Source organism: Trachypithecus francoisi, unplaced genomic scaffold, assembly GCF_009764315.1.
Source record: "Trachypithecus francoisi isolate TF-2019V2 unplaced genomic scaffold, Tfra_2.0 Lachesis_group1, whole genome shotgun sequence".
NCBI lineage: Eukaryota > Metazoa > Chordata > Mammalia > Primates > Cercopithecidae > Trachypithecus > Trachypithecus francoisi.
In genome coordinates this window covers 40,284,433-40,298,174 of record NW_022681454.1, presented here as the reverse complement: position 1 = coordinate 40,298,174, position 13,742 = coordinate 40,284,433, and the positions used below count along the sequence as shown (strand labels likewise).

The 13,742-nt window shown below is 42.0% G+C and overlaps 1 protein-coding gene across 10 annotated transcripts in view; it reads left to right on the top strand.

Annotated features, from left to right (window-relative positions):
• The window catches only part of RBM47 (RNA binding motif protein 47), a 212,201-nt gene extending 209,138 nt beyond the window's left edge, over positions 1-3,063 (top strand). For 6 of the 10 annotated variants that reach the window (XM_033214058.1, XM_033214063.1, XM_033214062.1 and 3 more), the window contains one exon: positions 179-684. In XM_033214058.1, the coding sequence (XP_033069949.1) occupies positions 179-418 (240 nt within the window). In that variant the 3' untranslated portion in view covers positions 419-684. Of the gene's footprint in view, positions 1-178 lie in introns of all 10 variants that reach the window. The other 4 variants (XM_033214056.1, XM_033214064.1, XM_033214060.1 and 1 more) reach the window with 2 other exon arrangements.
• Positions 3,064-13,742: the final 10,679 nt, after the last annotated feature.

Genomic DNA, 13,742 nt, shown 5'->3' with positions numbered 1-13,742 from the left:
TCTTCAGTGGCTCTTATCCCACTTCCTTACAATAATTGCTATTTGCCCGCCCCTCTGCCTTCCTCTCCCTTGCTTTTATATCTTTATATTCCCAACTTCTGGGAGACGCTTGTTGAATGAATGGATGGTAGGCACATACACGTGTTCAGGAAGGCTCCTTTTTGTCTCTTCTCCTCAGGGCCGCCCAATAACTCCAGTATACACGGTGGCTCCAAATGTTCAGAGAATTCCCACTGCCGGGATCTACGGGGCCAGTTACGTGCCATTTGCTGCTCCGGCCACAGCCACAATCGCCACACTACAGAAGAACGCGGCAGCCGCGGCAGCCGTGTATGGAGGATACGCAGGCTACATACCTCAGGCCTTCCCTGCTGCTGCCATTCAGGTCCCCATCCCCGACGTCTACCAGACATACTGAGGCTGGTGACCAGCGCGAGGACAAACCACACGAACACCACTGAAGGAACGCTTGACTATTTATGAAGAAGGAACCTGTTGAATTCGCACATGCAATATGAAAGTGAAGAATGTTCGCAGATTTATTTCTGAAATATTTTATATACATGAAGTTTTCACTAGTTTTTTAAGACTATTTTCAACTTAGCAGGCCTGCGTTTATACATTTCCAAAAGACTTGTAATGGTTCGTGCCTTCATACCATCTTTTAAAAATTTGTATGCTGTACTACATTTGTATAGAGGTTTTTGTTGTTGTTTTTTTTTAAGGATATATTTTCAGTATGAAGGTTATTTTCTTAACTTCTGCACTCCAGAGATTTCTATTTTGTAGTACCTTCAATAATATATCAACTATATATTAAAAAAGCACACTTGAGCAGCTAGGGAACTATTTTGAAAAATATATACAATATTTAAAGATACAAACAGTAGTGCTTAAAAATACTACATAAAACATTATTTTAAAGGTTATACTGGAAAGTGCAATTTTAAAATGAGTAAAATCTTTGTATTTCTGCTGGCATTAAGGGTTGATGGTGTTACCATGTATCATCATGGCGGTACTATTTTTTAAAAGAAACACTGAATCTCTCCTTAAGCCAACATTGAAAAGACCTGCCACACTTCTGAGTCCAAACACTGGAAAGCTCTCCTTTGCCACCATTAGCAGGGCTCATTCTCCATGTGCCTTAACCTTAAACATGCCCCTACTACCCCATCTCTCACCCTGTCCCCTCCTCCCCAAATTCCCAGTCCCTCCGCAATGTTTGGCAAGCCTAGGACTGATGAATAGCTCTGAAAGAGAGAGGAGCTGGTGGCTTTTATACTTCTTCCTGGGTTTTTGTTGGGGTTTGTTGTTTCGTTGTATGTTTTTTGTTTTGTTTTGTTTTGGTTGGGGAAGTATTATCTTCTATGTGTGCTATTTTCAGTAGCGTTAAGTACAAGGTTTTAATCGAGCTGCATAAGACACCTTTGCATAGCTATTTAATTGCCCAATATAAAACTTTAATGCCATTTCTAATGCTTTTATTCATTTTTGAAGTATGAGTTTGTAGGGACAAAGAATGTATGTTATCATAGACAAGACCCCCAGAGACTCTTGTCAGCAGAAAGTTATGCTTCTAGTTGCCTTACCATGTTTCATGCAAAACTGTCCGTGGTCCTCAAGGGTGTTGGAAACATTTTGTTTATTAAATCTCTCTTCCCTTGCTGTGCGCTTGATGGGTGAACTGAATTGGGGTGTGCACATCCAGGAGGAGGAGGAGAGACCTGTAGAAGTTTAAAGATAGTTTGTAAATATCTTCTAATGCTTGTTTTTAGTCCTTTTATGTTGCAGAAGTTCATGGTATGTAGTTTAATGCAAAATGAAACCATTTTATTTCAATGTTATTAAAAAGGTTTGTTTTATTATAAGGAAGTTAATGTATTGTTGCAGTGTTTTGTGCCTGTTTAAAGGCTTTTGTTTAGCAGAGTGAATGTAAAATACAGTAAAATGTTAAGATTGTCATCTACTTTTAAAAAATATATATATCAACTTGGAATTGTTTTTTAAAGGCTCAATCAAGGAAGTGAGGTGTGCAATAAGGTAGCAAGTACACAGTTGCGTTTTTATGTCATATTAGAGATCCATACAATCTTTCCACTCATGAGATTTTTGTTGATGGCTGAATTCTTGTGGATTCATAAGAGGATCATGCCCTTAGCAAGTACTTTTGTTTTGTTTTAAATTAAGAGATTCCCAAATACCTTTTCCCCCCTCATCTTGAGATGAGATGAGTTTTTATGTGTAAGCAATATTTATTTAACTATTCTATAAAATTATTGAGTGCCTCCTGAGGCCTTTAAGCACCCCTAACATTTCTTTCCATCATTCTTTTAAATGACATAAAGTAATTGTGCAATGTTCCTGATGATGTACCCCGCAAGCTGCATTGAAATTCAAATCTGTTGGAATGAGTGACTCAACAAAATGTAATTTGGATCAGATCCTCATCCCTTGACTATGTGAAAAAAGTACTCTCCTTCTAGTGAAGGATTGTCACAGAGTTTCACTGGATGAAACCGTGACCCAGTATTCTTACTGTATTTTACGTATGCCTGTAAATTATTTTCGAAGAAGAAGAAGAGGAGGATGAGGAGGAGGAAGAGGAGGAGGAGGAGGAAGGGGAAGAGAAAGGAAGGAAGGAAGGCAGGAAGGAAGGAAGGAAGGCAGGAAGGAAGGAAGGAAAGAAAGAAAAGAAAAAAAAAACAATGATACTTTAACATGGCAACCACCAAACTCCCTTAAAAACAAACGTTGGGGACATAGCTAGTTAAGTATCAGTGAGCCTCCAATCTGGGACTTATCTGTTCCTATTGTTTCAAAACCATTTCACGTACACTACTGAGATAAGTTTATAACTTGAAATGTGAACTTTTTTTTTTTTAGTGTTAAGAACAAACTATATAAATGTAAAAAAAAAGTTTTAGAGTTCTGTTTTCAAACATTGCTAGTGGTTTAGTTAACTTTAGCTGCTTTATATTTGAAAAGCTTTTATTTAGATCTTGCTCCATTTACAGTACATTTTTAGGATGTATGTAGTAAATAAAGCTTTCTTTAAAGCAATTGCAAGACCTTATTTTAAATTGTGTTTTCTTTATACTGATTTATTTTTTCTAAAATAATTAGGAAAACCCTTACAGCATAGAAAGGATTGGCTGAGTCGATATTTTCCACTGGAGAAATCAGCAAGTTATGGTCATGTGTTTGTCTTGGGACTACCATTGGAGATGGATTACATCAGCCAAGTGCGGTGGCTCACTCCTGTAATCCTAGCGCTTTGGGAGGCCAAGGCGGACAGATCACCTTAGGTCAGGAGTTCGAGACCTGTCTGGCCAACAGGTGAAATCCCGTCTCTACTAAAAATAAAAATAAAAAATAGCCAAGTGTAGTGGTGGGTGCCTGTAGTCCCAGCTATGCAGGAGGCTGAGGTAGGAGAATCACTTGAACCCAGGAGGTGGAGGTTGCAGTGAGTCGAGATCGTGCCTTTGCACTCCAGCCTGGACAAGAGCAAAACTCCATCTAAAAAAAAAAAAAAAAAAAAAAATGTGTTACATAGCTGAATCGTGAGTTATGAGTATCCTCAAATTTTGGCTCAGGAGGCAGGAGATTGAACACTCAAATAATATTCAAATTTGCATTGGAATAGGATGTGACAAAGCCTGTCACCACCCTCAGTGCCAAAGTTCATTTATAATCCCAACGGCTTTACACACAGAATTTTAAATGGAGAGAGTTGATGGACATTGAGTTTTTTGATGGTCTCATGAAAGCGCTGGGATGACCTTGATGTTGGTCATTGCATTTGAAACCAAAATCTTCTTGTTTCTCCTTTTCATAGTGCGTAGTGAGGTTAACAGGACACTTTGCTTTTCTCTAGAGATCATCACTAACTTCAGACAGTATCTATCATCAAAGTCAATCAGATGACAGGAGGGAAGGTGGTGGATTGTCAATAGAATAAAGTTCCACTTGGATTTGCCAGTGATTAAGAATTTTACCTTCTCAGCTTTGAACCTGGACTATGACCTCCCAACCTGCATTTCTTGGAATTCTAACCTTCTGCTTCCTCTTAAATGGATAAAGGCCTTTTTAGAGGCAGAACAGACCAGCATGTTGGGCAAAACATCCCAAGATGACAGCTTATTAGGCAGTATTTTTAGGGGCAACAAGATCTACTGATCTTCTTGTTCTAGGAAATAAGTACAAAAGCTCTTCAAGTTGCAGGATCACATTCAGGCTAGATTGATCTCTTTAGAAAAAGAATTAACAATCAAAATGAGGCCAATAGCGTGTCAAATGAGGATAATGACTATGATGATGTGGTTCACTGGGCTCTTAGGCTTCCATAACCTCAGGTGGAGCTCACAAGAACTCAGTGAAATAGGCAGGACAGATACAGATATGTGATCACACAGCTGGTAATAGGACAGCTGTGTGGTCAAGATCACACAGCTGGTAACAGAACTCAAATCTACACTCAAGGCCAAGCGCAGTGGCTGCCGCCTGTAATCCCAGCATTTTAGCAGGCCAAGGCAGGTGGATCACTTGAGGTCAGGAGTTCAACATGGTGAAACCCCATCTCTACTAAAAATATAAAAATTAGCTGGGCATGGTGGTGGCACCTGTAGTCCCAGCTACTCAGGAGGCTGAGGCAGGAGAATCAGTTGAACCCAGAAGGGCAGGAGTTGCAATGAGCCGAGATCATGCCACTGCACTACAGCCTGGTTGACAGAGTGAGACCTTGTCATTAAAAAAAAAAAAAAAAAAAAAAAGTCTACGCGCTCAAGACTCTGTCCCAGGTTCTAAATGCCCCATTTTTTCAATTCCAAAAATGTCTGTCATGACAACATACAAAGCACTTACTTCATTGAAGAGTCAGAAAACGTCTTCTGATTTTTCTTGTGTATTCAATTTTGATATGATTTCTTTATTATAAAGCCTTCTGGGCACTAAGGCTTTATATTTGAGTTTTTTGTTTTGCTTTGTTTGGATTTGATTTTTTTTTTTTTTTTTTTGGGAGGGTGTCTGGCTCTGTCACCCAGATTGGAGTGCAGTGGTGCGATCTCGGCTCACTGCAAGCTCCACCTCCCAGGTTCACACCATTCTTCTACCTCAGCCTCCCGAGTAGCTGGGACTACAGGTGCCCACCACCACGCCTGGCTAACTTTTTGTATTTTTAGTAGAGACAGGGTTTTACCGTGTTAGCCAGGATGGTCTCAATCTCCTGACCTCGTGATCCGCCCACCTCAGCCTCCCAAAGTGCTGGGATTACAGGCATGAGCCACCATGCTGGGCCTTTTTAAGTCATAGGAAGTGACATTTTGGCATGGCTGTTTTGATGAAATAACGTTTTGACACCATGACCCTAAAAACAAAATCCATCTTCAGCTTTTTACAAAACTACTAAGTAGGGTGACACAGATGTTCTCACTTTAGCCTACCTTTTCCTTGACACATTCACCATTTCTGAACCCCCAAGGTCAAAGGGAGGATTAGGTTTAAATATAGAAAGAGACTCAGGAGACATCTATGAAATGTTTTACTTCAATTCCAAGGTCTAAGCTACTGGACTGGATACAGACTTTTCTCCTGTCTCCTCTTTTCACTTATTAGTACCCAGCATTCCTGTTTCTAACTCTTCATGCCAATAAACTTGGGGGACAAATGTGATTACCCAAATGCTTACCTGTATGAGCAAGTGCCATGGCCTACTAAAATAGGCTGGGTTTGTGGTCAGAACACCTAGGGGTGAAACCAAGCTTTGCTACTTGCAAGTCATGAGACTTTGAAAAAGATGCCTTACCTCTCTGAGCACCAGTTTCTTAACTGGTAAATAGGGATAATAATCCTGACCTCATAAGGTTATTATAAAAATGAGATTAGTTGGCTGGGTGCGGTAGCTCATGCCTGTAATCTCAGAACTTTGGGAGGCTGAGGCTGATGGATCACTTGAGGTCAGGAGTTCAAAACCAGCTTGGCCATCATGATGAAACCCTATCTTTACTAAAAATACAAAAAATCAGCTGGGCATGTGGTGTGTGCCTGTAATCCCTGCTACTCGGGAGGCTGAGGCAGGAGAATCACTTGAACCTGGAGGCAGAGGTTGCCGTGAGCCAAGATGGTGCCACTGCACTCCAGCCTGTGTGACAGAGCAAGATTCCATCTCAAAAAAAAAAAAAAACAAGAGAAGAGTTCATCTAAAAAAGCCTGGTACATTGTTGGCACTCTTATAGACAGTTATTTCCTTTCCCATCTCCTTTTTAAACTCTAGTGCGACTGCATTCCTCTTTGTTAATTCTATCAAGCCTTTCCATTTTAAATCCTTTTATTATTTTTTTAACTCTTTCATTCACTGAAATTTTTTATTCTTTTATTCACCTGTTTATTCCATAAACATTCATTGCTGGAGTGCCAACTATGCAGGATTCACCAGAGAAGTCAAAATTGACCTTCTGCCTCCTGCAAACTCCCAGGCATGATAAGACTGTTTTATGGGAAGGGGACACACCCAGGCTTGAGCCAGAGACCTACAAGATGAATAGGAGTTAGGCAGATGAGTAGGGGGAAAAGGGAGTGGGAAATGCCTGGGCCAGGAGGAAAGAACATGGTATCATCAAGTCCACGAAAGCAGTTCAGAGTGGCTGCCTTAAAGGAGAAGGAGAAAGTGTGAAGAAATCCAACCCTTGCACTGTTTAACATTAAATATTGTTCATGGCCCTGCCTTAGCTGTGAAAGGAAGAGATTTGGTCCCTATGACAAGGAAGCTGGGGGAGCCAGTAATCACGTAGAAAGAACCTGTCAATCATCATTCCTCCTTAGGACTTTCAGGAAATGATGGAGCCCTGCATTTATCTACACTGCTAAAGCTAGAGCTGCCCCTAGTGAAAAACTCCCTTCCTGCTGCCTTCCTGGCCCCAGGGGGGATGTCTGCCATCTCTGAGCTTGTCCAGCAGTTTGTAGCAGCAATCAAAGCTTTTAGGGCTGCCCACCTGTTTCTTGTGCAGGTCCAGGTTCCAGCCTCTGGGGCCTTCACCCTTTCCTCTCCAGTCATGCAGCAGCTGCTTGTGGGTTTCCCCACTGTCCCTATGTAAACCCCCCACAGGACAGGAATGCAGGCTTCTCAGCAAAGGTTATGGAGGCCTATAGTCCTCCAGATGACCGAGGGTGGATGATATGATTTGGCTGTGTCCCTACCCAAGTCTTATCTTGAATTGTGGCTCCCATAATCCCCATGTGTTGTGGGAGGGACCCAGTGGGAGGTAATTGAATCTCAGGGGCAGGTTTTTCCCATGCTGTTCTCATGATAGTAAGTCTCACGAGATCTGATGGTTTTATAAAGGACAGTTCCCCTGCACACGCTGCCCTGCCTGCTGCCATGTAAGACGTGCCTTTGCTCCTCCTTCACCTTCCGCCATGATTGTGAGGCCTCCCTGGCCATGTGGAGCTGTGAGTCCATTGAATCTCTTTCCTTTATAAATTACCCAGCCACAGGTATGTCTCTATTAGTAGCATGAGAATGGACTAATACAGTGGAGGAGAGTCCCAAGTAAAATCTTCAGAGACACATTGACTTCCCCAACAAGATCATATTTCCATGAAACTCCACTCTGTCCAGTTACCAGAAACAAAAGCAACACTAAACCCTGCATATGCAAGAAATATGACCTTTGCTAGGCTAATTTTTAGCCACCCTTCTTTCTTGGCTTGTTCTACTTTGTTTGTCAAAAATCTTCATTAATGATTAACCAACCATGAGATTTAAATAACTACTTAGTCATTCTGAGGCAGCTAAGAGATGTCACTGAAGCCCAGTTGTTTCTGAGATGACCTTGTTGGGGGTGTGCTGGGTCAAAACATTTGTGCTTCATGGTATTGTGATAACACTGGGCCATGCCAGTCTGGTTTTGCTGGGAATTTTCCTCTCCTTTTTCAGGGCCTTTATTCCAGACTGGTAGCACTATGAGATAGTTTTATTTCCATCCACCTCAACAGCCTCACACCTCTAACCCAACTCAAATATGGCCATTTGACCCTTTCTCAATCTTATGTAGAGTAAAGCTTTCTAAAGCTCTATCTTCCTTGATCTGCATGACAATCCTATAAGATAGTTACAGAAGACATTCTTCTCCCCTTCCCATTCATTCAACAAATATTTTGTTTTTCAAGCATTTATGTGCCAGGCTTTGTGATGGAGCCTATAGACAAAATGGTGAACATGATCTCCATTTTATCAAGGGAGAAATTGAGGCCTAAAAAGGATAAATTACTTGCTCAAGATTACAATGATACTCAAAATTCAATTCAATTTTTTCTTTTTTTTTTTTTTTTTTTTTTTGAGACAGTCACACTTTGTCTCCCAGGCTGGAGTGCAGTGCTCACTCCAACCTCTGCCACCCGGGTTCCAGCAATTCTCCTGCCTCAGCCTCACAAGTAGCTGGAAATACAGGCCTGCGCCACTACACCCAGCTAATTTTCTGCATTTTTAGTAGAGACAGAGTTTCACTATGTTGGCCAGGCTGGTCTCGGACCCCTGACCTCATGATCCACCCACCTCAGCCTCCCAAAATGCTGGGATTACAGGCGTGAGCCGCTGCGCCTAGCCTCTTGCTTCTCTTTAATTTGCCTTCCACACTGAGGCCACAGTGATCTTTCTAAAATCAAATCTGAGTGTCAATCATATCACATATCTTTAGCGGTATCCCACTGCTGACTGTACCAAGTCCAGACACTTTAGCTTAAAACACACAAGACCCTTTATAAACTGGCCTCTGTGCATGTCTTCAGAATTATATCCTGCCCGTTGCATATGGGCAGAACTGATACTCACCCACTAGGCACTGGTATAGCCATTTTGGTCACTTACTACCCATGTTCCTCTGACTGACCAGTGACGGTCCTGGTTACTGAAAACTTTGATTTTGTTCCTTTCACCTGCTTACCATTCTCTCCCATTATTCCGAACTATTAATATTTGCAGTTCCTTTTTAAAAAGCTCCCTTGCCTCTAGCAGTGTCCACCCAACAACTCCCACTTATTCATCAAGTATTTACTGAGCACCTACTAGATATATACTTGGGCTAGGCATTGAAGATAGAGAGCTAAAAGTTCTGTCCTCAAGAAGGTACTGGTCTAGTAAGAACACAGACAAGTTAAAAGATCATTATAAACTAGTGGGAGAAGTGTTAGGGCAGAGATAACTCCTGGTGCTTGGGGAACACAGAGAAGCAATACTTAACCCCAGACTTGGGGTTCAGGGAGCTGCTCCTGGATCGGGGACATCTAAGTTGAATTCTGAAGGCTCAGACCGGTCAGAAGGAACCTTGATAAAGGGAGCAACAGATCTGTAAAGAACACAAAATAAGCGAAGCCTAGAATGGGAGGTGAGGCTAGTTATATGAGGCTGAAGAGAGTTGTTGGATGGTGTGTGTGGGAGGGAGCTGGTGGTGCACGCTGTGCCCAGTTGGCCACTCAGGTGTAACATTCTATCCTGACCACAGTGAGGAGTCAATGATTGATTTTTTTTTTTTTTTTTTTTGAGACAACATTTCTCTCCTGTCACCCAGGCTGGAGTGCAGTGGCATGATTTTCCCTCACTGCAAACTCCACCTCTTGGGTTCAAACGATTCTCCTGCCTCAGCCTCCCAAGTAGCTGGTATTAGAGGTGCGTGCCACCATGCCTGGCTAATTTTTGTATTTTTAGTAGAGAGTAGGTTTCGCCACGTTGGCCAGGCTGGTCTCAAACTCCTGACCTCAGGTGATCCGCCTGCCTCTGCCTCCCAAAGTGCTGGGATTACAGGCATGAACCACTGTGCCCAGCAAATAATTGATTTTCAGCAGAAGAGTGGCTTGATCAGAATTGCATTTGAGAGAGAATGTTCTGGCCAGAGCGTGAGACTAGACTGGAGGGGGAAAATGTTGAAGGGAGGGGACCAGTTAGGTGGCTGTTGCAGAAAGCAGGTGAGAAATGATGGTGGGCTGGACTAAGGTGATAGCAAAGGGACAGGAAATGGACTCAGGAGGTGCTAAGTTAAAGTCGATGACTAATAAGTGATAGGGCAAAGGGAGGTGGATGAAGAATGACTCCTGAGTTTCTTACCTGGGTAACTGGGTGGATATGGTGCAGTTTTATGGAGCTGACAGTACATAACACTGCACTAGGCAGTTTACGTGAATTGATCCATTTAATCCTCTTAACAACTCCATGAATTGACAATTTTCTTAACTCCATTTTACAGACTAGGAACCTGAGGCACAGAGAGTTTAAGTAGGTTACCCAAGGTTACACAGCTAGTAAGTGGCAGAATCAGGATTTAGACTCATATAATCTGACTACAGAATTCATCCTTTTCTTTTCTTGTCTTTTCTATTCTTTTTGAGACAGAGTCTTGCTCTGTCGCCTACGCTGGAGTACAGTAGCATGATCTTAGCTCACTGCAACCTCCACCTCCTGGGTTCAAGCGATTCTCCTGACAGCCTCCCAAGTAGCTGGGATTACAAGCACATGCCACCATACCTGGCTAATTTTTGTAGTTTTAGTAGAGATGGAGTTTCACCATATTGGCCAAGCTGGTCTTGAATTCCTGACCTCAAGTGATCCACCAACCTTGGCCTCCCAAAGTACTAGGATTACACACGTGAGCCACTGCGCCCGACCCAGAATTCATTTCTTAAACCCCACCACTGGATTGCAATTTACTTAAATGGGGAGTACAGAAAGAGTGGCAAATTTGGTTGAGCATATGACAACTCCAGTCATACTGGGACATATTGAGACATGTTGAGCTTGAGATGCCTGTGGAAGATCCAGGCAAAGTCTAGAAGGTAGTTGGATATAAGGAGGTGGAGTAAAACTATGATTTTTAAAGTAGGACCCATTTTAACATAAGACAGTATATTATTTTTGGAAAATATAAAAGGATATATTTTTCATTTACCTTAAATCATGGTGCTCTGAGACTCCCCACACATGACATCAGTGGGATTCAGGGAAGGGTGGCTGCCAGCCAGATGTCTGTCAGCCCTCAGCATTGACCATCAAGTCAGTTTCTGTTCATTTTGTAGTGAGACAATAGTCCTGAGAGTCAGGTCTTATCTAAGGAGAAGAGGAGTTTCTGCATTATGACAGTTCCCTTTTCAAGGGCCAGTCCTGTCAACTCAGACCATTGAACATTCTCACTATTGGTCAGTAGACAGCATATGGGCATCAGCCAACAGCTAGGCTGATTGATCAGCATCTATTCTGATTGGTGGATTCTGTGTCATACTGGTAGTTAAATATTTTTAATATCACACACATGTTTGTGCGCACACACACACACACACACACACACACAGAGAACCCAGGATATGACTAAAGAAACCTGCCCATCTAACAGGAAGAAAGGAAGAGAAGGCAAAATATAGGAGAAAGGACAGGTAGTCAGTGACAAAAGTTCTGGTCCAGAGTCAAAAAAGCTTGACTAGTGAATGAGCGTGGATTTTTTTTAATGTTTCGGTGCAGAGCAGCAGGATGAGATCATCTAATATCCTTCGTTCAAGAAGAGTCAAAGAACATTACAGCCAGTGCGACATTCCTCTCACATGTAATATGACCCAGAGAGGCAAAATGATGTGTTGCAGGCAGGTGGCTGGATAGATGTGCTCCTGAGATAGTGCTGCTGGTTTCTGGATCTCCAAGGCCTTATCATGATGTGTTCCCAAGTGTTCTCTGCCCCTCTCCCCACAACACCCAAACCAGAGGGGAAGGAAGGGTAACCAGGGTGACCCACAGCATAGGCTGTCATGGACATCCAAGGCAGGGGCCTGGTGGAGGATGTGACAGACACCAAAGGTCTTTAGTTCCAACACCACCAAATGCCCTGGTAATCTCTTATGTTGGTGCAAAAGTAGTTGTGGTTTTTGCCATTACTTAAAGGCAAATGGGTAGATGAAGAATGACTCCTGAGTTTCTCTCCTGGGTAATTAGGCGGATATGGTGCAGTTTTATGCAGCTGACAGTGCATAACTCTGTGCTAGGTAGTTTACATGAATTGACCCATTTAATCCTCTTAACAATTCCATGAGTTGACAATAATCTTAACTCCAGTTTACAGACTAGGAACTTGAGGCACAGAGAGTTTAAGCAGGTTGCCCAAGTTACACAGCTAGTAAGTGGCAGAATCAGGATTTTAAGCTCATACTTTTAGAGGCAAAAGCCGCAATTATTTTTGCACCTATCTGATAGAAAGATGGGGCCAAACTCCCCATGCCAGGCTAAGAAAACTTAGTGCAGCTTCACTGGCCATAGACTTCATTGAAAGGCACTAGGACCAAAGCACCCAGGAACTGGATTAAATCATCTCACTACATCAGAAACCAGCAGACTCACGGACCAGCCTGAAGATGCAGAGTTCCTCACCTCCTGCCACCATGCTATCTAAGCTCCCTGCAAACACGGCACCATCTTGGGGAGAAGGAGCAAGAGGGCAGGAAGAGCTCTGGCAGGGAGGTGAACTAAATTGATTGAACATTTACTGGAAGGAAACTTTTTAATCTGAAAGAGATTATTATAGACTAAAAGAGCCCTAGGTACCTTCAATGGCAAGACCAGGTGTTGCTGTTATTCTGGCTATCCAGGAAAACAAAGATGTAAACTGTTTTATTAAACAAAGGAAACTATATTCGTTTTCAATATTGAGTGCATATTTCTGATTCTATTATAGTACGGAAAACGCCATCCCTTCTGACATTTCCTTTCATAGGTAGAGTAAGGAGTTTAATTAATACAACTCTGACCCTTCTTCTTCCCCCTTTTTCTTTTCACTCCTGGACCAATAGACTTTCATATCCGATTGAAAAATCTGAGAATGTCTGGACGTTCTTGGTTATGCAAGTCCCTCTTCTTCTTGGGGGAAAGTCTAACAATAGATGGGTTCCCCTCTGTTTTTCCCTCTCCTAATCCTCTCAAGCCCAGGGTTCTGACTGAATGGGGCAAATCTGCTTAATTTGGGGGCTCTTCTAGCAGGTCCGTTTTGCTCCAATATAAGCTAAGTCCTCCAACCCCCTCCAATCTCCTCCATCAGTAAGAAACATGATACATTACCCATTTTTAATTATTTATTTTTTATGTAGAGATGGGGTTTCGCCATGTTGCCCAGGCTGGTCTAGAACTCCTGGGCTCAAGCAATTCACCCACCTCGGCCTCCCAAAGTGCTGGGATTATAGGGGTGAGCCACTGCGCCTGGCCCATTTATTTTTTTAATTGAGGTAAAATTAACATGACATAAAATTTGCCATTTTAATCATTTTACAGTATACAATTCAGTGGTTTTTATTATATTTACACTGTTGTGTAACTATCATCACTACACAATTCAAGACCGTTTTTATCACCTGCCTGCAAAAACAAACAAAAGCACCAAAAACCAAACTCATTAAGCAGTCACTCCCCATATCTTCTATTCCCAGCTCCTGGAAATCATGAATCTGCCTTCTGTCTCAATGGAGTTGCCTATTCTGGATGTTTCAAGTAAATAGAATCATACAATATGTGGCCATTCACGACTAGCTTCTTTCATTTAGTGTCATGTTTTCAAGTTTCATCAATATTGTTGCAGGTATCAGTACTTCATTTCTTGTTATGTGTGAATAATATCCACTGCATGGACATGCCACATTTTGTTTCTCAGTTCCACAGTTGATAAATATTTGTATTGTTTCCACTTTTTGTAAAAAATAATTTTTTTTACAAAAAATATGTAATT